Source organism: Mixophyes fleayi, chromosome 10 (genome assembly GCF_038048845.1).
Source record: "Mixophyes fleayi isolate aMixFle1 chromosome 10, aMixFle1.hap1, whole genome shotgun sequence".
In the NCBI taxonomy this organism is placed as follows: Eukaryota; Metazoa; Chordata; class Amphibia; order Anura; family Limnodynastidae; genus Mixophyes; species Mixophyes fleayi.
This window is the reverse complement of record NC_134411.1, coordinates 53,242,547-53,267,766: the sequence shown is the minus strand read 5'-3', so window position 1 is coordinate 53,267,766 and position 25,220 is coordinate 53,242,547. Positions and strand designations below refer to the sequence as shown.

The 25,220-nt window shown below is 42.5% G+C and overlaps 1 protein-coding gene across 1 annotated transcript in view; it reads right to left on the bottom strand.

The window, feature by feature from the left end:
* The window catches only part of LTBP3 (latent transforming growth factor beta binding protein 3), a 211,923-nt gene that overhangs the window by 50,403 nt on the left and 136,300 nt on the right, over positions 1-25,220 (bottom strand). The window contains exon 21 of the mRNA XM_075188765.1: positions 814-954. Coding sequence (XP_075044866.1) covers positions 814-954 — 141 coding nt within the window. The remainder of the gene's footprint in view (positions 1-813; positions 955-25,220) is intronic.

Below are 25,220 nucleotides of genomic sequence, written 5' to 3'. Positions count from 1 at the left end.
ACTACAGCCTACAATTTCAGGGACGGAATGGGGAGGGAATGGGCGTATGCATGTGGTCAATGTACAGTAAGGGTGTGCCAAGCTCGAGCACATGCAGAAGTGTCCGATTCAAGCTTTGGGTATCTAAAAAGGTAGTGATATTTAGTCATAACTCTTGCACCAGTACAGGGCAGATAGCGCTGGATCGCCGTGGAGGGCGGTACTTAAAGAATGCAAAGCTCGCGAGATCCGAGATCAGACAACGTAACAATGATGTTTTGCCTTGTTTTCAATTCCGAGGGCACGAGAAAGTACCGAGCCGGCTGGACTCGATACTCGGATCTGCTAAGTTCGGGTGCGTTCGCTTCTCGGGGAACCGAGCCTGTACATCTCTAATAATCATATATGTATTTGATGGAAAAAAATAATTACAATTTTTTTTTTTCTATATTTTAATGTTTTGTCATTATAAACAGGTGACATTATTTGAATTGTGTTCATTCGTGACTTGATATTCCACATATGTATTGGACGTGTCCTGCAGTGTCCTGACTGTTAGAGCAAAGTGCACCTAGACCCATATTCATCAACAGATGTATCTTCAGATCCACTTCTTTTTGAATACGGACGTGCATATGCCTGATGTATATGTGTTTTTTGTACGTACTTTCTGGGGTGTATATATCATGTATATATTATATATAGTCATGAGACAATACAATGTTTTTCAATGCAATTGCTCAGTCCCATTCCTTTTGACAATATTCTATTTCATTTATTTAGTAGTGGATGTTAAACCAAGCATATATGATCATGCAAATGTGGGTTCATCACCTGCTTGTGTGTCAGGGGGGTTACAATGCCTTCCCAGGATATCCAGGGTCCATGGAGCGGTACACTCACAGTGAAATGACCCAGGTGTGTTTACACAGCGTCCATTGCGACATAATCCTCGATCCTGGCATTCATCGACATCTGTAAAAGTCAATCACAATGAAAATGAAGTAAGAAGAGAAATACAGAAAATGCAAAGAGTTATTGGTGTTAAAAGTCAAAGCTCACAAATATTATTGGGTGCTTTAACTTTATGCACTAAATCTGCTCATCAAACTGGTGTAGCGAGGCGGTGAGTCACATGATCAGAGATAAATGTTTTTTGATAATGATACAAATGAAAAACTATTGTTTTGAAAGGAGTTTCCTAAGCTTTGTCACAAATTCTGTACAGAAACATAAAATTATAGTGAAAGAGTTTCTCAGATTTAAAGCTGTGGAACACCTTTAATCAGTACAGCTGTGAAACATATTTAACACATTTTATTTTAAAAATAAAGTTTACAATGCAGCACTATCCAGAAATCCTAGGTGAGGGAACAGCAGTATCTATATCAAGAAAAAGTCACCACTCCATCTCCTTATCAAAAATGGCATAGGAGCTTGGGACACAGAGTAGAGGAATGCATCCATTAAAGCTGAACACTAGGGATGTGTTTGGACCAGTGAGAATAGAAACTTTAGCTAAAACAAGTGTTTTCTAACTTTCATAAATGAAAGATGATACTTTATGGGGCAAAAACCAGTAGTTATTAAATAGGCCCCTTAAATACTATGAGCTGATAATGAAGGATATGGGCGACAGTATTAATCAGAGCAACCTCCTTAATTAAAAAGAAAAAAGGAAAATACAATAGAAATGAATAATGATGACACATCATGGAAAGGTAAGGAAGCCAAATTGGACCACCTAATAATATTTGGCTGCAAGACCTATGTGCATATGCAAAATGAAAAGTGATTCAAATTGGGAGTTGGAGCATCAGAAGCTGATTTTGGTAGGGTATTGGAAGCAACTCATAGCTTGCAGGAGTCCTAAACCTAAAACAATTATTGTGATTCCAACAAACTCTATAGAGACAGTGTCAGTATGTGTGATGACAGGAGGTGAAAAACAAATCAATGAAAAACAATCCTCTCAACCATTAGATTGTAAATACACAAAATACTCCTTAACAACCAGATATCATACAGAAAACTGAACTACAAAGCTCAAGTTGTATCACAAAAGCTTTCAGATTGTAAACATAGATTTAAATATAACCATTGGAAACAGGTCAGTCGGTTCCCAAAAAAGTAAGCAAGGCATAGGAATTAGCAGCATTAGAGGAAATTGAGACCTTGCATAAAATGAGCCATTGACATCAACTCAACTAGCCCAACTAGGTTGCAAAGCATTAGAGTTGAAATGGACATTAAAATTCAAATAAAACAGAGAACTTCAGCAGTACATAGCTAGACTTGTTGCCAAAGTATGCTCACAAAAATGTGGTCAATACTATTACATATCCTTTCTTTTAGCAGTAAAACCATCTGACGCAGCTAACAATGGAATACAAGTCCAAGACTAAAAAATGGATTACTATATAGTGAGACTAGTCAAGAGCTATGCATTGAACAACTGCCAGGGATTTTAAATTGAAAAAATAAAGACCTAGGAGTATATTTACTAAACTGCAGGTTTGAAAAAGTGGAGATGTTGCCTATAGCAATCAATACTATTAATTATATGGATGCCACTGTAGCTCATCAGTACTGCTTTTCCCATTTCTTTTCAAGTGTTTCGCATAAGCAAATCTTGGCTTGAGCCAGGCAGCAGGAAAACAGTAGATCAAGTAAAAGCTGCACAGCTCAGAGTCACAGTGACACCCATATAATTTACCGTTCTTCTTATATATAAAATTCATTGGTCTGATTGTTTGTCTGGTTATGCATTCGGACACCCCTGTACTGATTGGGATTAAACCAACACAAGGTGGTCCAGTTGGATCCTGGCCAGGGTTTAGGGGGATTAGGGCCCCGGTTGGATCTCCCATTGGTGTACGCTGGGCAGAACTTTGACCTGGGTAGCCTGTTCTGAGCCTCAATTCGGACACCCCTGGACCAATTCGGAGGGAAAACAATGCAAGGTGGTCCAGTTGGATCCTGGGCAGATTTAAGGGGGGTTACGTTTCCGGTCAGACCTCCCATTGGTGTGTGATGGAACTTTGACCCGGGGAGCCTGTTCTAAGCTTGTATTCGGATACCCCTGTACTGATTGGGATGAAACCAAAGCAAGGTGGTCGAGTTGAATATTGGCCAGTGTTTAAGGGGGTTAAGGTCCCAGTCGGACTTTCCATTGGTGTATGCTGGGCAGAACTTTGACCCGGGGAGCCTGTTCTGGACTTTCCACTGGATAGATTTGGATGACATTTAATATAAAAACAAAAATTACACTAGGCAGCTACCTCATGGGTGTGTTGGAACTGCTGCTAAGCTGCTAATTATTTTTAAAAGGTTGACAGTTACCAACTCATCGATAACTTAATAACTTCAATACTTCAGGCAACGCTGAGTATTTCAGCTAGTTTTTCTATAAATCAATTAAACTAATGTAAATAACATTGCATTAGATGCTTATGCTTCCAAGAACAAATATTTTTTTATGTTTGTATTCTGTTATAATATCAGAGGATGGCATTAACAAAACAAGTACCACCTTGACCCCACCAACAGTGGTTATCTCCTTCAATAACCCTATTAATATATAGGGCGAAGGGAAAACAAAACACCTGATTTCTCCAGCATAAAGATTTTTGCACTTTGATATATCAGCCCTGTTTTCAATACTGTAATAGCACATTATTATTTAAACTATATGATATGCTTACCGCAGCCAGAGAAAAATCTAATATCCACATCATTTAGAGATACAAGTTAGTGTAGTATCCCCCTGTGCATGCTTTACCAAGCATTGCTGGCTCATGCATTTATGCTGGAACTGAAAGCCCGGACTTGGGCTTTCACTTCCAGATTCTCCAAATTAATAATAATAATAAAAAAAAATAACATGATAAAACATATTTTAAAAAATGTAAAAACTTTTTTTTACCATTAAGCCAGTCCCTTTATTTAAATGCTTTATTTAAATCCTGAGATGGCGATAGCAATAGCAGGACAGTGGCAATACTTTACTGTCACTGTCCTTATTAAATAGACTTCCCCATGCGTTGTGGTGAAAGCCATCACTGGGAGAGAGGGTTTGTTAAATAAGCTATCGCCCTGGGATTTCTCTCATTATAAGTGGAATTAATTTATTTTTAAGTCTGCTCCAATAATATTGGGGTATAATGTTGTATTCTCTTATTTGCATAATATTGTTATTAGAGAGGGGCGGGCTCGGTTCCCCGAGATCCAAATTCATCCGCATTTAGCTTATCCGAGTACAGAGCCGAGCAGGCTCGGTACTCTCCCGCCCATTCGGAATCGAAATCGAGGCAAAACGTCATCATGACGTATTTGTATTTCTGAGCTCGGTTCTCGCGAGATTTGAAAAGCATAAATACCAGCCTCCACAGCAATCCATCGCCATTTGACAGAGAAAGAGAGCAGGTCACAGGCTATATCAGCGCAGGGACAGAGCAATAATTGGACACATTATTGTTTCTATTCTAGACAAATCTAATATTAATACCAATTGTTACAGCAGTAAGAGGAGGATAGAGGAGGGTTTTTTTTCAATTTCTGGCACTCCAAGTGCTTTTGGGGTGTCCCATATTCCCCAGTGTTTTACTGTAATTTTTCTGGCTGTCAAAAGTCATATTTGTCAGCAGTAGCTAAAACAATATTTAGCACTACAAGTGCTTTTGGGGTCTCCCATATTCCCCAGTGTGAAACACTAATTTTTCTGGCTGTCAAAAGTCATATTTGTCAGCAGTATCTATCTCATACAATTTTGGCACTACAAGTGCTTTGGCCTCATTAAAATGGATTCAAAGCAGTCCACATATGAGCAGAATCAGTAAGCCGGTTCTGTCAACAGTCCTGATGGTAGTGTTCCCAGTACGTCATCTGGGAAAGGTGATGTCAAAGTACATAGTCTTTTTAAATCAGGGAAAAAAACACACACCAAAAAAAAAAATTACCGTGTTGAAGCGAAAAAGAAGTGTAACTGAGGAAAAGTTAAGTGCCGATAAAAAACAATTGCCAACATGCCATTCTACACACGCAGTAGCAAAGAAAAAATGAGGCCTTCGCCTTTCTCTAATAGTGGCAGATCTAAAAATGTTACCAAGCCTTCTTCTTGTATGATCACTCGTGAGCAAGCAAGACCAAGTAATTTGGAGTCTAAAAGTGGTGCACTACTACGCGTCAAAGCCGAGCTGCAAGAAAATAGTAAGGCATTAGAGGATAATGTATGCTCAGAATCAGAAATGACACCAATCCCTGTGGAGAGTCCATCCACCAGTGGTATGTCTAATCGTGAGCATTCTGATAATGTACCCATAAAGAAGGGCCCTTTCAGCAGTTCTGCTGATGTGTGCCTGAACAGCCCTAGTGTAGCCGATGATACACCAAGTGAGGATGACACTTTGGAATTAGAAGAGGATGAGGGGGAGATTTGGGTAGCCGACGAGGGCGCTGATGAGGATGCAGTTGATTGTGTAAGTCCTGCGCCACTGGCAGCAGGGTGGCATCAGTGGCAGCAGTTCTGGCACGTGAGGTTCTGGCACCAATTTGCACTTTTCAAACACAAGCAGAGATGACGCAGGTGGCACACCACAACAGTTTGACATCTGGACTGGTTTGAAGGATTTGACAAAAAAATGTGTGACCTTGCCCATAACTGCAACCAATCCTACTATTAACATGCAAAGGATGGTGGAGGGCCTAGTGGGGATTAAATTCTATTTTTCCTAATTTGCACTAATACGGTTTGAGTGTAATATACACCCAAAGTCGAGTGCTCAATTGCTAAGAGTCATTGATAAAGAGAAAGACAAGCAGGCTTTTCTGTAGAATTTGCAGGCAAATTCTACTGCGTTATATACCAAAAGAGAAGAGCTCCATTGCTCCATTGCTAATTGTAATGGCTGAAATAGAAATAATAGGGCTGACACTCTCGGTCTAAATCTGCAGTTACATTTTATTGTACCATAGCTCACTCAGAAACAGGAGAGGTGGCAGGGTTCAGTGCTAATCTTCCTCAAACAATACTAATTCATCCCACCATCATAGAAGTCTGTATACTATGATGTAATTGCCGATAATGTCCTTCGAAATGGAATTAGTAGTTCATTTTATGGCAGAGCTGTCACGATTTTTGACCAATTCTTTTACAGCAGAGCAAATATCTAAATGTTGTGCGGAATCATTTGCATCACCACTGGGTGTCTTGGGAAAGCAATTTTTTGTACAACAAGCAGTTGCCAGAGAAACTGAAGGAGAAGACGTCTAAACAAGATGTCGATAGGTCCTGGATCCTTGCGAAGCAAATGAAGTATTTTGTCTACAATTAAAATATAGTTAGCACATTTACTTTGTTTTATGTCACACGTTAAATTTCTGTAGCTCTTTGTCAAAATGTATTATTAAGGCAATCACTTGACTCAAGCTAACCGTGTCTGCACTCTCTTCACAGGTGACTACTTCGCTGGACTAAAGTAAATTCCCCTCAAATGCTAGTCTTCTTGCAGCTGCTGCATTCTGCTACATGCTGTTGCAGAAAACAGAAATTTACCCTAAATTTTTCCGGACACAAACAGCATCTCCTGCATGTCATTTTTAAAAAGTTCTGTAACACCAAGTTGATGGTGTGTGCAAAACAGGAAATGTGATGGAATTCAACCCCGCTGTAATGCTTGAACAATATTGGGGTCGTCATCAGAAATTACATATCCTCAGGAGAGTCCAAGCAGGATTAACCATCTTTCATTGACATCCCTTAGTTTTTGGAACAGATTGTTAGCTGTATGCCTCTTAGTGAAGCTGCTGATACACAGAGTAGCCTACTTCTGAAAAATGTGACGTACTTGGGTTCATGCTGCTGCTGTCTCTGCTGATGAAGGCGAATGACCAACCCAGTGGGCTGTCACAGTCATATAATCTTTACTTTGCCCAGTTCTGCTTGCCCACATATCTGTGGTTAAGTGTACAATGGGTAGAATGGCATTTTGTAGCCCAATGATTAAATTTTTAAGAACTTTCTGGTAGAGGTGAGGAATAGCTTTTCGAGTAAAATGGTGTCATCATGAAATTTGGTAATAGGGACAGAACACCTCAAGTAACTGTATAAAACCAGCTGCATTAATAATGGACATTGGACGCAGATCTAATACTAGCATAGTCCTTATGGCGTCTGTGATCTGTTTTGCGACTGGGTGACAGATTCCATACTTGCTTCCTCTTGCAAAGGATTGTTTAACTGTAAATTATTGGTTCTGAGGATATTGATGATGAGGGTGTTGGGGGGGGGGGGGTTAGATTGCAGGTGCTGGGATGTAGATGAGAGAAGGGAGGCACATGATACTGGACTGCTTGTTGTTATTTTTTTTTAACCTAAGTTTCTGATTTTCCCAACAGCTTTCCAAGAACTCGCTGAAAAATGACGTAACATGGATGAGGATCCCAGATGGTTAAGATCCCTACCTCTACTGAATGTGGCTTTAAGAACGCTACAAATGGCTAGACAACTGTTGTCAGGATTTGTGTAAAAATAATTCCACACTTAAGAGGTGGATTTTTGGTCTTATGCCCAGGCATGACAATGGCCTTTTTCTTATCACTGGCAAGAACTGCAGCAATTTTTCTTTGCAAGTGTATGAAAATCATATTGGTGGTCAAAATTGAATGGTCAAAATTGAATGGAAATGACTGGAAATTAGTGTTAGTGAGGTTAATAATAATGTAGGTACAAAATAATACCTAAATTATGTTATTTTAGCCCCCAAAAATTTATTTTTTTAAACAAATTGCAAAACAAAACCAAACAAAACCAAACCCAAAGCCAAAACCAAAACACGCAATGGCGGTTTGGCAAAACCAAAACACAACGGTAATCCAGATCCAAAACCAAAACCAAAACACGGGGGCCAGTGAGCATCTCTAATTGTTATCAAATTCTGCTATCCGTATAGTTTTATGTTGGTCTGCAACTAGCAGAAGAGATAAAAGAACCAAAGAGCTTAGTTTGGCTGGAAAAGATCCAAACTATCTTTTACATGGGTATGTTAAAAGTAGAGATGGGCGGGCTCGGTTTCCCGAGAACCGAAACCAGCCGAACTTCCAGAATTCGAGTCCCGAGCTTAGTCGGCTTGGTACTCTCCCGCCTATTCGGATTCCAAAACGAGGCAAAATGTCATCGGGACGTCCTCGGATCTCGCGATTTTTAGACTGAATAAATATTCGCCTCCACAGCGATCCAGCGCCATTTGAGAGAGGGAGAGAGAAGGGTTAGGTCGCAGGAATAGAGCAGGAAGAGAACAGTAATAGAGCAGTAATAGAGCTGGAAGAGAGTAGGAAGAGAATAGTAGGAGGCATTTTTCCTAATTTACACTACATGTGTTTGGGGAGTCAGATATTCCCCTCTTTGAAAAAAGCTATTTTCTGGTGTTGAAATTATTATATACCAGCACTATATATTTCTGAATTTGCACTACAAGTGTTTGGGGTGTCACATATTCCCCTCTTTGAAAAAAGCTATTTTCTGGTGTTGAAATTATTATATACCAGCACTATATATTTCTGAATTTTCACTACAAGTGGTTGGGGTGTAAGATATTCCCCTCTTTGAAAAAAGCTATTTTCTGGTGTTGAAATTATTATATACCAGCACTATATATTTCTGAACCCTGTCAGTGATCGACGAAGGAGGTTATTTCCGAAAAATGTGGAAAAGATGATGTTCATCAAAATTAACTACATCTTCCACGAGGAAGGCCTTTACCAGCAAATACATCCAAGTACTGCACCAAGTACTGAATCTCCAGCGGAGATTAATTAATAGTCTGTGATGATGATGTACACACTGATGAGGGTGAGGATGATGCTGAAGATGATGACGACAACATCTTTTTGAAACTTTCACTAAAGGTGTAGGGTGTAATCTACCCCCAAAGAGAAAAGGGGCTTGGGGCATTTCAATTGATCGTACAGTCTTTGCAGACTGCTTTTTTTGTCATTTTTACTTTTAATGTATGGGAATAATATACACCCCAACACAAAAGCTTCTTTGGGCATTTCTATTTATCGTACAGTCTTTGCATGCTGCTTTTTTGTCAGTTTCACTTTTAATGTATGGGAATAATATACACCCAAACAGAAAATCTGCTTTAGGCATTTCTATTGATCGTACAGTCTTTGCAGGGTGATTTTTTTTCTATTTAACTATAAGTGTAGTGTGTAATACACATAGACACCCAACTGCCTTTTTTGCTATGAATTTCAATAGCTCTTTTTAGACCGTTGTCTGCCACCCTGGATTGGTGTGTGTCTGATAAAAGCCACACATCCCGGGGGGGCAGCGCTCATTCACATTTATTGGCTGTAGAATTAAGGAGGGCCTATCAGGGATTAAACAGTATTTTTCATAATTTGCACTAAGGTTTGGGAATAATATACACCCAAACAGAAAATCTGCTTTGGGCATTTTTATTTATTGTACAGTCTTTGCAGGATGCTTCTTTTTCTATTTCAATTTTAATATGTGGGAATAATCTAGACCCAAACAGAAAAGCTGCTTTGGACATTTCTACTGATTGTACAGTCTTTGCAGGCTGCTTCTTTTTCTATTTCAATTTTAACGTATGGGAATAATCTAGACCCAAACAGAAAATCTGCCTTGGGCATTTCTATTTATTGTACAGTCTTTGCAGGCTGCTTCTTTTTCTATTTCAATTTTAATGTCTGGGAATAATCTAAGGCCTGATTTATTAAGGATTATTTCAGTCTCCTGGACAAAACCATGTTACAATGCAAGGGGTGCAAATTAGCTGTGGGAAAAAAATTCTGTTTTGCACATAAGTTAAATACTGACTGTTTTTTCATGTCAGGAAGCCGGGGTGCACGTCACGTTCCCGTTGACTGACACCGCCAGAAGGAGCCTCCCTGTTGCCTAGCAACGGGCTGCTCAGTGGTTAGAAGACGTCCGTCCCCGGCCAGCAAGGAGGCGCGGGGACGGCGTCTGACACATAGCTTGGGTATCCCTCTCTTCCTCTGTACACTCGGTCGTTTTGGCAGACTCTGCTTTTCACACACACCTCACTGCTTCTACTGTTGCTGCCAACTCTCTCAGACCCCCAGCACCTCTTCCTGTCAGCTTTTTCATTCCTGCCTCTCTCTCTCTTCTCCTCACAGACTCTCTGGTATGGCCGACCTCTGCTTCACCCTACATTTCCATAGCAACCTCAGCACTTGGATGCTCAGTATAAGCCAGCCTGGTTACATCCACAAAGAGGGGAAAGACATTCATAACGGTGCTAGCTACTGCATGATAACAACATTAAATTATAAGATAAAATCCTTGACTTAACTTGGGACTCCCTTCCCTGGTTCATTATAATTAATTAGGCTTTATCCCAGGTAGATAACCAAGAGAGAGCACGAAAAGCACCATTGACCCAATACATATTCTAAACACTAGAAAAACTCCCGCAATAAATCTATTTTTAGAATCGGAAAATGCTTTTGGCAGGATGTCCTGGCAATTTATGTCTCAAACCTTGATGCACTTTGACCTTTCCAGAAGCTCTCTAATGGGCATCAAAGCCCTCCGCAAGGATTATGGTCATTGGTTTTCCCTTGGATCCATTCTTTTTTTCAAAAAAATTAGATGTCCCCACTCCCTCTAATCTCACTTCCTTTTATTGAACTCCTGGCAGCCACTGTCAGGGCCTCCCGAGACATGTAGAGTGTAGGCATAGGGGAGTTGGAAAGCAAATTATCACTCTGTCCTGTTAACTCTCCAGCAGCCAAAGATTTCTCTTCCCAACCTGTTTAGAATCATGGACCACTGTGTTTGCAATCCTTGATTATTAAACAAAAACATCAAGTAAAAAAAACAACTAGTGAGTCTGAGACCTAAGTGTGCATTTATTATTACAAGTTTATGAAAAACAAAATACAAGTAATTATATAAATGTAGTGCTGGCGGACATGAACATCCGCACAGGCGCATTAGAGAACTGTATTCAACCAGGAACTACAATCTCCAGCATGCACTGAGTTGCTGCCTGAGAATGGTAGGAAGAGCTTGTGAAAGGGTGAGGGGCTAATGAAGGAAGGGAAACCAACGGAATAATAAAAAAGGAACTAACGGAAAATAGCACAGACAAGGAGAGGAGGACAGACATGGCACTAATGGAGGAGGTGAACAGAAAAGAGCACTGAAAAAAAAGGGGGCACTAAGGATAAAATTAAACAAAGATTTTATCACAAGGTCATGGTGGTTGTCAAAAGGAGATTTAGCCCAATCCTATCAGCTGACTTGGAAGTGAGACAAGTAAGACAGTTCTGAAAAAGCTGTATGAGGAGAAGAGAAAGATCCTAAGATCTCATGGAGAAAGGAGTTCTCCCAAAATGGATATGTAACCATCATTCACTTAATGTTTTTGGGGATTGGACATTGTATTAGTTAGCTAGTAGTTAGATAAATAATAGGTGGGGAGAGACCTGAGGACTAATTATAAGCCCCTTTGCGGGACTGTGCTTAAAACAAGGGCTGTGAATTGTGAGAGGCAATAAGAGAGCAGAAACTGTACAATTTGTGTACAATAATCCAGATAAAAGACGAATTGCCACTAAAACCCTATAAATCGATTGATTACTTGAGAACTGTACATGCACACCTATTAGAAATAGATAAAACCAATGAGTTTCACCTGCGCCTTACGTGGACATTAAAGATGGGGCAGTAAGAGGAGAATGGTAACCGACAGAGCAATGACTCAAACACACGGCAGGTCCTAGCACATCTAGGACACATTGGCACACAGCAGTGGCAGAAAAGAAAAGTGGTGCAAGATGGAATTATCCTTGGATCATGAAAGCAGTTATGGTTAATTTGATCACTCCACCCGTTCTTTGGATAACTGGGGTAATTCTACAGTTAATACATGGACAGAGTGAAGCAGGCGGTCATGTACTAGGAGACCCTAAAGGAGGGAAAGGGATCCCGGATATCCCCACCATGCTTTGTCTGCAACTGCATCCGCAGAACTCTTATTGAAAAGAACATTTGCTCTGCTGGAATGTCCATGTCTTGCTTTTTCCTCCTGCCTCTTTGGAGGACCCTTGGTTGGGACAAGTGGGACAGCTCCTTCCCTTACAACTGGACTACACCTTGTTTTTACCTGGATGTTGGTCAATTTGTGAGGGAGTACGATCTGGAGGGACTTAAACCAGACTTGTGGAAGCCAAAAACTGTCCACAAGCTCATCACATTTAAAGACATTATGGAGTCTGTTTCAGGGCTCCCTGCTGCAACAACAAAACGTGTGGGAGAATGTGGCCTCTAAGAGGCTGACTAATAGACACAAAGACATTTAATGGGATGTCTGCCTCTCAGGGCACTCATGCACTCCCGGAACCTCTGCCGATATGTCCACTCTGCATCACCAGAAGGGAAACAGCACAGCGTATTTTTTGGGACTGCCCCACTGCATAGGCAGTGTTGGATGCCTTGGAACATGAACATAAGGACAGTGTGCCCAGACTTGCCTTTCATACCATTCAGTATTTTATGGATTATTTCCTGGAACCCACATCATTGGGGCAATCCAGGAGGCCTGTATCATAATGAACTGCTTTAAGGACGCTATTTGGCTTGCCAGGAATCGCCTCATCTTGAAAAGGGAGAAGATGACCATCCAGGACTGTCGCAGGCTGATCCACAGCCTACTAAGAGACTATAACACCATTGACAATCCTGAGGAAGAGAAAGTTGATTCATTTTCTGTCTCCTTCTTCTCCTTCTCCCGCTATGTGTCTGTTTATTCAATATAACACTGTTGAATTTCCCTGCAAATTGAGAAGACAAGCCTGCTTGTCTTCCTATTCATCATTGACTCTTAGCAATGGAGCACTCGTCTTTGGGTTTTACCTATATAAGGCAGTAGAATTTGCCTGAAAATTAAGAAGACAAGCCTGCTTGTCTTCCTATTCATCAATGACTCTTAGCAATGGAGCACTCGTCTTTGGGTGTTACCTATATAAGGCAGTATAATTTGCCTGCAAAATTAAGAAAAAAAGCCTGCAAGGACTTGTAGATTACTATTTCAGCAATGACAAAATGACCAAAGCAGCTCTTTGATTTGGGTGTATATTAGACCCTACACTTATTAGTGCAAATTCAGAAAAAAAGCCTGCAAGGACTGGTATATTAGCATTTCAGCAATCACCAAATGATCAAAGCAGCTCTTCTATAAGGGTGTATATTAGACCCTACACTTAGTAGTGCAAATTAAGAAAAAACACTCCAAGGACTGGTATATTAGGATTTCAGCAATCACCAAATGACCAAAGCAGCTCTTCGGTTTTGGTGTATATTAGACCCTACACTTAGTAGTGCAAATTAAGAAAAAAAGCCTACAAGAACTTTTATATTTATATTTGTAGTTCAGAAATGACAAATTCAGCAATGGAGCTTTCTCTAACACTGCTACCACCCTTCTCTATCTCTTCTATCACTTTGCCTGCCCAACTGCTCTATACTCTGTCCTACCTTTTCTCTGTCCTTCTCTCAAATGGCGCTAGAACGCCGTGGAGGGCCGTATTTTTTAGATTCCAAAACTCGCGAGATCCGAGATCCGACGACATCACAATGATGTTTTGCCTCGTTTTGGAATCCAAAATAGCACGAAAGTACCGAGCCGACTCAGACCTATAATGTTTCTAGCAGCAGTGCAGCTTCAATATGACATGACGTATAGATCTGGGGCTTCCTTGATGCAAAGGTTATTTGTGCTACTTATGTACCCCAAAAAATGCATACTGAAGAGGTTTGACAAGTCAATGTGATCATTGAAACCCTCCAGAAGTCTGTGACACTGAGATTTTTCCTAAAAGCAGCTCTCAGATGACCTTTTAAATACAACTGCAAAGTCCTTCCCAGAAGAACCTACAATTCCTGAGCTAGAGAGTATCACAGTAGAAGAAAGCCCTGGGTTGGGTATGGTTGTAAAATTGACCAGCCTGTCATTTGTGCTTTTTCCATCACAGCACCCTTATCAACCAACTACTGTGGAATGTGACAACATTCCATTTAAAGAGGCAGATTTCTATTATTGGAAAACACTAAATTGAGCCCATTTTGGGCACTCTTGGCTAACCTTTCTGGTGAAAAATAAACAAATGTAAGCATTTTCTACAGCATATGCATTGCTTTTTCAAATGTTGTTTTGCCATTTGTTAGTGTCTGTACACATTTATGACACTGCCATCAAGCTTTAAATAAATATGAATCCTTAAAAAGTCCTTGTGATGCAGCTAATGCATGCTTCATTGTAAATAAGAACAGAAGTATTGACACATTAGAAGTAGGTACTTCAATATATCGAAGTCATGGAACGCATATTTGATGTGACAAAACCTGTTGGCAAACAAGGATTGTTATTTAATGCCCATGGAACTAATGAATCACTCTACAAACAGTGAGATTAACCATGGGAATATGTTAGAAAGTATCTTGTGTTATGCCTTTATGATGTCTCAAAAAATCACCTTGAAAAATGTATTCAAGAGAGTCAAAAAAGGAAAAAAACATTTGCAAGAAAGAGAAAAAGCTGGAAGTGGGTAGTTGAAGTAACTTTTTTATCATGCAAAACCATAAATAAAGTGGAAACTGTTCTTCGTATTAAGGAATTCATATTTACTAAAATTGGTGCAAAGAGATTTAGGCTCCAAATTGATTCCACACAAGGTTTAGGAATTGTAGACCAAGCAACAGCTGTCATTAGATATGGGGAAAGAAGAGATCCAAGAGCAACTCATCTTTGTTCTCCAGGTTACAGATTTGTCTGGCAGAGATTCAATGAACTATTGATTGCTAATTTTGAAGTGCTTAGGCTTGACCATCATAAAATCGCTGAGTGATTTGTTGGTGCAGAAAATATGAGAAGATTATATGCAGTCTTATAAGCACATATTGCTAAAGTAGTGCCTGATTCCATCTGCATATGGTGCTATAGACGTCCCCTAAATCTATGCATCTCCGATTGTTCTGCAGTCCTTCAAGCTAAACATTTCTTTGGGCTTTTTAATCAAATAACATCTTTTATTGGGGAGACCCACAAATGTATGAATATATGATCAACAACATTATAATAGACAGGGAAAAGAAAAACTTTTCAGATTGCAGAAAATTGGTGACACCAGATATTAGGCAAAGGAAAAGGCCCTTAATTGGTTATTTGGAGAGAAGCAAATTCTGTGTTTGGATGCTATTGAGATTTCATTTTCAATCTCACAATTGGGTAATTGCAATTCAAGTGCCATTTTTGAGGATACAACTTTGCATGAAAAACTGTGCAAGTTTAAAACCATTTTAACAACAAGTGTATTTCTTCCCATTTTTTATGTGATTGGCTCAGGTTCAAAATATTTGCAAAATTGTGGTCTTGATTTCATGGTGGCATAGAAAATGGCTAAGAATGACTTTAACGAGGTTAAGAAAATTTGGTTTGATCATATTAAATAAAAGGCTACACATTTTGCATTAAAAATTAATGATCTGATATCCAATAGTGAAAGTGTATTTCCTGGAGGCTGAAATGGAGATCCCAGTCAGAAGGTTTGTCCGAAAGAAACAAATGGCAGGTGATGAAACAAAATATTTTCATATGGAAGTATACAGACCCATTTTTTATTTAGTTTTAGCCAGTCTCACAGAGTGTTTTTCAGAAAATAATCCGTTGATGACTGATACCTAGTTTTTCGATCTTCAATTTTTTAAAAAACACTTAAAATGATCCAAAACTACTGAAAGAGGGCACTCTGAAACATATTTTGAAATCGGCAAAATCTCTTTCCTAAGCTGACAGCAGGGGCGGACCCAGACATTTGTCCTACCCTGGGCGATTTTAGGGGGGGCGATTTAGGCCCCGCCCCCTTTCTGTGTTCTAAGGCTGCCGACGGCTGCACAGTATGTGCAGGTCCGTTCAGCAGTGAAAGTGTGCTGTCCCGCAGCACACTGTCACTGCTGAACGGACCTGCACAGCGTGCAGCTGTCGGCAGCAAGCCCCTGGTAGAGGGGGGCGATCGCCAACCCCCCCCCCCTGGATCCGCCACTGGCTTAAAGGGCACTTGGATGAACCAAGAAAACAAGACATACTTCCAGAAAAAGATGATGGTGATGAATGGGGTGTATCTGCTGATACAAAGTGCAAATCATGTAAAAATGGCTTCTTCTGCCGTCACAGAGTACAGTGAAGCACAGTATTTATTCACCTGCTCATGAGAATCTGTCTGTGGCATAACAGGGTGAGACTGGGACTAAAAATCCGCTGTGGTCAACAGTATAAAAAAAATTAATAAAAATAAATAAATATCTATCTATATATATATATATATATATATATATATATATATATATATTGTGGCAAGAGCCCGCTACTGCAGAAGCACACGCATACAACTTCTTCCTTTTTATGGTTCTTTATTGTCAGGATGGTAATAATGTTTTGACACCGTATACTTGCACAGCAATTATGGAGACCCTCAACGCTTATTATACATAGTCCAGCTCTCTGTCCAGATCAGCCAGTTAGCCCAGCGTTGATCTCCCTGAACAATGAAACAAGCAGGGTTTTATACCTGACACTCCTCCCACAGGCCTAGCTTGATGGACAGATGACACACCCACCTTCTCTTTAAAAGGAAATGCCCATCCCTGGCTCTGTTTAGACTATCAGACCCACCCTGTCTGTTTGCTGAGAGGAAGCAGCTTTTAAATCATGTAAGTAAACCAATTTTAAACTACACATATGTTTTTACCTGGTTTATTCTCCACCTAGGTACATAACTGTGCCAATGTTTTACTCTACTTCCCTGCTTTCTCTGCATATTGCCAGCTAAATGCCTCCTTTTGTTACATATCCCTCCCTCTAGCGTCTCCAAGTAGGGGGACGTGGACTTCGCGAGGAGCGCATATTTTCGTGACAATGCATCTGCATTTTTGTGTAGAATCCCAGGCCTATGTTCTACTGAGAACTTGAAAGGTTGTAGTGCCAAGAACCAGCGGGTTACCTTGGCATTTACCTCCCGGTTGTTCTGCATCCATCTTAATGGTGCATGGTTGGTTATTAGGGTGAACTCTCTGCCTAGGAGATAATAGCGCAGAGCTTCTGTAGCCCATTTTATGGCGAGACATTCTTTCTCCACAGTGGCATATTTTTGTTCCCTTGAAAGCAACTTATGACTTAGGTACAGGACAGGATTTTCTACTCCATTCTTCTCCTGTGACAAGACTGCACCTAAGCCAACACCAGAAGCATCAGTTTGGAGGAAGAACCTCCGGGTAAAATCTGGTGCTTGTAGAACTGGAGAGGAACAAAGAGCTAACCGAAGATCAGTCCGTAAGTGGAGCAGCTCTAGTGGCGAAGTGGCTTACAAACCGCCTGTAGTAACCTACTAAGCCTAAAATGGTTCTTAACTGTGACTTTTTCTCTGGTCTTGTTCAATTTTTGACTGCCTCCACTTTGTCTAGCTGGGGTTTTACATGCCCTCGACCAACAATGTGCCCCAAATATTTGGCTTCTCTCATGGCTATGGCACATTTCTCTGGGTTAGCTGTTAACCCTGTGGACCGTAATGGAGCTAAGACCGCCTCAACTTTGGCTAAATGTGATCCCCAGTCTGGGGTATAAATCACTATATTGTCCAAGTAAGCAGCTGCATAAGCTGTGTGAGGTCGTAGCAATTTATTCATAGCCCTTTGGAAGGTGGCAGGCAGGTGCCCCATGCAACCCAAAGGGTAGGACTTTATATTGATAGAGACCATCAGGGGTGGAAAATGCAGTCTTTGGCTTGGCCGTGGAAGTCAGGGGAACTTGCCAATAACCCTTTGTTAGATCAAGGGTTGTTAAATAATTGCTCCCAGCAAGATTTTCCACTAGTTCATCCACACGTGGCATCGGTGTCACGGGCACTAGGAGTCTTTACCCAGGGATCACCAGATGGTAGGCTTACCAGAGCAATGTAGATGGTAATAGGGTACTCTGGTAGCTGGGTGATCACGGAACATGAAATGATGGCCGATGAGATGCTCAGGAAAGTCTATGACTAGCAACACTGGTAATAATGAGGTAATGATACACAAGGAACTGTATGGACAAGGACACGTGAAAGTAGTCAGTGGTCTGCGATAGCAAGTTGTACCACTGCTATAGTGAGGAGGAATGTCCAACAGAAACAAGGAGGTGATGAGAGTCAGCGGTCTGCGGGTAGCAAGTTGTACCGCTGTCTGAGTGAAGGAATGGAATCCAAGTGGAGGTATCCAGGTAGTCAGTGGTCTGCGGTAGCAAGTTGTACCACTGCTATGTGAGAGGATAATGGAACAGGTGATACCGGAAACAGGGATCAGTGGTCTGACATCAGCAAGTTGTACCACTGCATATATATGTGAGGAGGTGCACGGGGGAAGACTGCAACACAGGATATACACAGGCACCTTATACACGATCCACAGTAATATGCACAATATAGGTATATATATATGTAAATGACTGATCAGGTCTGCAATCTAGAAAGTCTCTTGAAGTAGTCCAGCACAATGATAACACAGTCAATGATGGCAATAGACTCAGCGGATAGCAGACTCCAGAGAGAACCAAACACAGTCCAGCAAGATATGCAATACACAGCACAGTCAATGAGAAGTATGCATACCGTGGTTCAGCAGTAGCAGTCAGATGGGATTGCAGCGGTACCTGAGCGGCTGGAGGCCGACTGGATAGGAAGTCCCTGGATAGGAGAAGCAGCGGTCTAGCAGGTGCAGCGCACAGGTGAGTAGACCGACAGGGACACGAATCCACAGGAGTCAGCAACACGTGGAACTGGACTCATAGGAAACCCAGGAGAATGGAGATGATCCAGCAGAGGGTAGTAGAAGAGATACAAATCCAATGCTGACAGGAGGGTAGAGGCCAGTGGAACACGTGAAGGCGTGGAGAGTGGATCAGCAGGAGATGGACGATAGCGCTGACCACAGCGGCAGGACTCAGCGGCACACGGAGGTAACCAGTAGCAACCACAGGAACCAACAGCGATGGGAAACAGGAGTGCAGCGCAGGGCAGGAGCTGTAGATCACGAAGTGTAGCGGATGGTAATGAAAAGCGGCAGTCTCGAGGAAGTCACAGCAAAGATGAGATGAGAGTGTAGTGCACGGAGGCAGCGGATAGTAATCAGCTGGCAGTCACGATGTTGAACACAGGCGAGTTGCAAGCAGGAGACTGTAGTGCACAGAAGCAGCGGATAGTAGTCAGCTGGCAGTCACGATGTTGAACACAGGCGAGTTGCAAGCAGGAGACTGTAGTGCACAGAGGCAGCGGATAGAAATCAGCAAACAGACTTGATGAGAAGCAGGTGAGTGAGGTAAAAGCTGGAGTGCATGGAGGCAGCGGATAGCAATGAGCAAACAGTCACATTGATATAAAATAACGTTGAAGTGGTGTAGAAGACTGTAGTGCACGGAGGCAGCGGATAGGAATCAGCAAACAGTCATGATGATAAAGTTGATGGTAGAAGTGGTATGGAACCACAGTAGTAGAAGTGGTTTGGAAACCACAGGAATCAGCAACACTGAATACACAAGAAATACAGGAACACCTTCAGAGACTCATGAGGAATGAGACTCCAAGATCAGGCAATGTGGTGGTGACCACAGGTGCTTAATATAGGGAGGTTGCCTGATCTGCCAATTAAGTTAAAGGGGTATACACTGAAGTATAGAAAAGGGCTGCGCATGCGCAGACCCTCAGGATGGTGGACGGCCACGGTTCCTAAATGTCCGGGAAGAGGCACTCACGGTCCGGTGAGTGACAGTACCCCCCCTTTTAAAGGTGGGCACAGAACGCCTGGAACCGGGCTTGTCCGGATTTTTGGAGTAAAACTTCTTCAAAAGGGCAGGAGCATTAAGATCTTCAGCTTTGATCCAAGAGCGCTCCTCAGGACCAAAGCCCTTCCAATGAACGAGGAAGTGGAGGACTCCTCGCGAAATTTTTGCATCTAGTACCTCGGTAATCTCAAAATCCTCCTCCTGATGGACTTGAACTGGCTGCGGAGCTGAGGGAGGAGTTGAAAAACGGTTGATAATAAGAGGTTTGAGCAAAGATACATGGAAGGCATTAGAAATCCGAAGACTCTTAGGAAGAAGGAGTTTCACACATACTGGATTGATAACTTGAATGATCCTATATGGACCAATAAAACGAGGGGCGAATTTCATGGATGGAACCTTCAAACGAATATTTTTTGTGGATAACCAGACACGATCTCCAATTTTTAGTGGTGGAATAGCCCGCCTCTTCTTATCAGCGAAAGATTTATATTTGACAGATGTCTTCTTCAAACAGGTTCTAACCTGAGACCAGATATTTTTAAAGGTCTGACAAACAGTCTCCACCGCAGGAACTTGGGTGGGCGGGAGGGCAGGAAATTCCGGAAAAGACGGATGGTGACCGTAGACCACAAAGAATGGAGTTTTGGATGATGACTCATGGTACATGTTGTTATGGGCGAACTCAGCCCAAGGGAGTAACTCTACCCAGTTGTCTTGATTGGCTGATGAAAATATCCTTATAAAAGTCTCAAGATCTTGATTGACACGTTCGGTTTGTCCATTGGATTGTGGATGGTAAGAAGATGAGAGTGCTAATCGTATGCCCAAGGTTTTACAAAGGGCTCGCCAGAATCTGGACACGAATTGTACTCCTCTATCAGACACAATCTCAGATGGACATCCATGGATACGGAAGATCTCTTTAATGAAATGTTCAGCCAGGATAGACGAGGAAGGCAAACCAGACAGAGGGATGAAATGAGCCATCTTCGAAAATCTGTCCACTACGACCCAAATAGTGTTATGGTTCTTACTAGGTGGTAAGTCAGTAACGAAATCCATACTAATATGGGTCCATGGTTTGGACGGAATGGGTAGTGGTCGCAGCAACCCTGCTGGGGTTCTGCGGGAGGATTTGAATTGCGAACATAATTCACAGGAAGCAATGAACTCTTTGACGTCTCTCCTCATTGAAGGCCACCAGTAACTTCGAGAGAGGATCTCAAAAGTCTTGTGTTCACCGGCGTGTCCAGAAAAACGAGAGGCATGGAACCACGAAAGGATTTTCCTCCTTAGAGTAGGAGGCACGAGGGTCTTCCCAAATGGTAGCGTTTTGGTGGATGAAGCAGCCAGTGAGATACATTTGGGGTCTAGAATGGTATGGTTGGAAACCTCTTCTATATCAGAGGACGTAGCAAAGGCTCTAGATAAGGCATCAGCTTTTTTGTTCTTGGCAGCTGGTTTGAAGGTAATTATTAATTCAAAACGGGAAAAGAAAAGAGACCATCTTGCTTGACGAGGGTTCAAGCATTGGGCAGACTGGAGATATGACAAGTTCTTATGATCCGTGAAGATCGTCACCGGATGGCGAGCTCCCTCCAACAAGTATCTCCATTCCTCTAATGCGGCTTTGATAGCCAGTAATTCCTTGTCTCCGATGGTATAATTCTTCTCTGCGGGTAGGAGACCCCGAGAATAGAAGGCACAAGGGTGGAATTTTTGCTGTTCCGAGCGTTGGGAGAGAATAGCTCCTAAGCCCACATTAGAGGCATCTACTTCTAGGAAAAAAGGGAGTGTCACATCAGGCTGACGAAGGATTGGAGCCGAAGAGAAGGACTCTTTTAATGTTTGAAAGGCTTGAATAGCCTCAGTAGACCATTGCTTAGGATTAGCCCCTTTACGAGTCAGGGCCACAATAGGAGATGCAATGGAAGAAAAGTCTTGAATGAAGCGTCTATAGTAATTGGCAAAACCTAAAAAACGCTGGATGGCACGAAGAGTAGTTGGCTGGGGCCAATGTAGTACAGCATTTACTTTGTCAGGATCCATCTTCAGACCAACTCCGGAAACAATATACCCCAAGAATGGAATCTGGGGTAATTCGAATGAACATTTTTCTAATTTACAGAACAATGAATTTTTCCGTAGCCTGGAGAGGACTTCTGCCACATGTTGGTGGTGAGAAGGCAGGTCCTGTGAAAAAATCAATATGTCGTCCAGGTAGACGACGACACATACATATAATAAGTCCCGAAAAATCTCATTGATGAAGCCCTGAAAAACAGCGGGGGCATTACATAGCCCGAAAGGCATTACCAGATATTCGTAATGCCCGTCTCTGGTGTTAAACGCCGTCTTCCATTCGTCACCGGAACGGATTCTGATTAAATTGTAAGCACCACGAAGATCCAACTTAGTAAAAATACGGGCTCCCTTAATGCGGTCAAATAGCTCAGTGATCAACGGAATGGGATACCGGTTCTTGATAGTAATGGCATTGAGTCCACGAAAATCTATACAAGGGCGTAATGATCCATCCTTCTTTTTGACAAAGAAGAACCCAGCTCCAGCGGGCGAGGTGGAAGGTCGAATGAACCCACGCTGGAGGTTCTCCCGTATATATTCAGATGTAGCTTGAGTTTCAGGTAACGAGAGTGGATAGACCCGGCCTCTGGGAGGAGTCTTGCCAGGAAGAAGATCAATCGGACAATCCCAAGAACGATGAGGAGGAAGACGTTCAGACTGAGCTTTATCAAAAACATCGGTAAATGAAGCATATTGAGGAGGGAGTCCCGGTGAAATAGCTGAAATGGAAGCTTGCTGTACCTTGAGAGGAATGACTTGGGAAAGGCAATGATGGTGACATTCAGGCCCCCAAGACGTGACTTGAGGGGTGCGCCAGTCAATCTGGGGAGAGTGACACTGAAGCCATGGAAGGCCTAGGACAATCGGACTTGTCGTAACAGGAAGAATTAAAAACGATATCTCTTCATGATGCAGAGCACCAATCTGAAGGGTTACTGGAGACGTACTCTGGGTGATGAGACCGTTGATGAGACGTGATCCATCGATAGCCGTCACAGTAATGGGAGTTTTTAAGGTAATCATTGGTAGAGACCATTGATTAACTAACGATTTGGAAATAAAATTTCCTGCTGCTCCGGAATCAATCAATGCCTGTGACTCAAAGGTCTTGGTAGCAAAGGAAATAGTCACATCAAAAGCGCAGACTTTAGATTTCATAGACGATGGAGAGGACTCCAGGGACCCTAACTTCACCTCTCCAGAACTAGTTAGGGCCTGGCATTTCCCGATCTCTTAGGGCAGGAGCTGAGGACATGAGTGGAATCAGCACAATAGATACAGAGTCTATTCTTGACTCTTCGTTTCCTCTCCTCAGAAGATAACTTGGAACGTCCAATCTCCATGGGAATCACAGCGGGTGACACTGGACGAAATTGAGGGTTAGAGCGAAAAGGTGCTTTAGCAGAAGTCGTTTTCTCAGCCTCTCTTTCACGAAATCTCATATCAACACGATGGCATAGAGAGATCAAATCTTCAAGTGACGAAGGAAGCTCTTGGGTAGTCAGTGCATCTTTAATTTTATCGGAAAGCCCCTGCCAGAAGGCGGCAACTAGGGCTTCAGTGTTCCACTGAAGTTCAGAGGCTAAGATCCTAAATTGAATGACGTACTGGCCTACAGTATGAGATCCTTGTCGCAGACGGAGGATGCTGGAAGCAGCGGAGGTCACACGACCTGGTTCATCGAACACACTTCGGAATGTAGAAATGAATTTGGCACTATCTTGTAATATTGGATCGTTCCTCTCCCACAGAGGGGAGGCCCAAGCCAGGGCTTGTCCTGAAAACAAAGAGATAAGATAGGCCACTCTGGAACGATGGGTAGAAAAATTTTGAGGTTGGAGCTCAAAATGGACTGAACATTGGTTAAGGAAACCCCTACAAGTTTTGGGGTCTCCATCGTACTTTGACGGAGTAGGCAGGTGAAGCGTGGAAGCTATAGACACCTGGGATGGCAATGGGGAAACGGAGGAAAGCACAGGAGCTTCAGTAGTAGCTGTCACAGTCTGTCCCGATGTTCCTTGGGAGGTTAATGACTGATAACACTGAAGTAACAGCTGTTGGCGGGCATCCTGTTGCTCCACACGGCTAACCAGATGTTGCAGCATCTCTTTGGCGGTAGGTTCCACATCTGGGTCTGTCATGGCCTGATCTTACTGTCACGGGCACTAGGAGTCTTTACCCAGGGATCACCAGATGGTAGGCTTACCAGAGCAATGTAGATGGTAATAGGGTACTCTGGTAGCTGGGTGATCACGGAACATGAAATGATGGCCGATGAGATGCTCAGGAAAGTCTATGACTAGCAACACTGGTAATAATGAGGTAATGATACACAAGGAACTGTATGGACAAGGACACGTGAAAGTAGTCAGTGGTCTGCGATAGCAAGTTGTACCACTGCTATAGTGAGGAGGAATGTCCAACAGAAACAAGGAGGTGATGAGAGTCAGCGGTCTGCGGGTAGCAAGTTGTACCGCTGTCTGAGTGAAGGAATGGAATCCAAGTGGAGGTATCCAGGTAGTCAGTGGTCTGCGGTAGCAAGTTGTACCACTGCTATGTGAGAGGATAATGGAACAGGTGATACCGGAAACAGGGATCAGTGGTCTGACATCAGCAAGTTGTACCACTGCATATATATGTGAGGAGGTGCACGGGGGAAGACTGCAACACAGGATATACACAGGCACCTTATACACGATCCACAGTAATATGCACAATATAGGTATATATATATGTAAATGACTGATCAGGTCTGCAATCTAGAAAGTCTCTTGAAGTAGTCCAGCACAATGATAACACAGTCAATGATGGCAATAGACTCAGCGGATAGCAGACTCCAGAGAGAACCAAACACAGTCCAGCAAGATATGCAATACACAGCACAGTCAATGAGAAGTATGCATACCGTGGTTCAGCAGTAGCAGTCAGATGGGATTGCAGCGGTACCTGAGCGGCTGGAGGCCGACTGGATAGGAAGTCCCTGGATAGGAGAAGCAGCGGTCTAGCAGGTGCAGCGCACAGGTGAGTAGACCGACAGGGACACGAATCCACAGGAGTCAGCAACACGTGGAACTGGACTCATAGGAAACCCAGGAGAATGGAGATGATCCAGCAGAGGGTAGTAGAAGAGATACAAATCCAATGCTGACAGGAGGGTAGAGGCCAGTGGAACACGTGAAGGCGTGGAGAGTGGATCAGCAGGAGATGGACGATAGCGCTGACCACAGCGGCAGGACTCAGCGGCACACGGAGGTAACCAGTAGCAACCACAGGAACCAACAGCGATGGGAA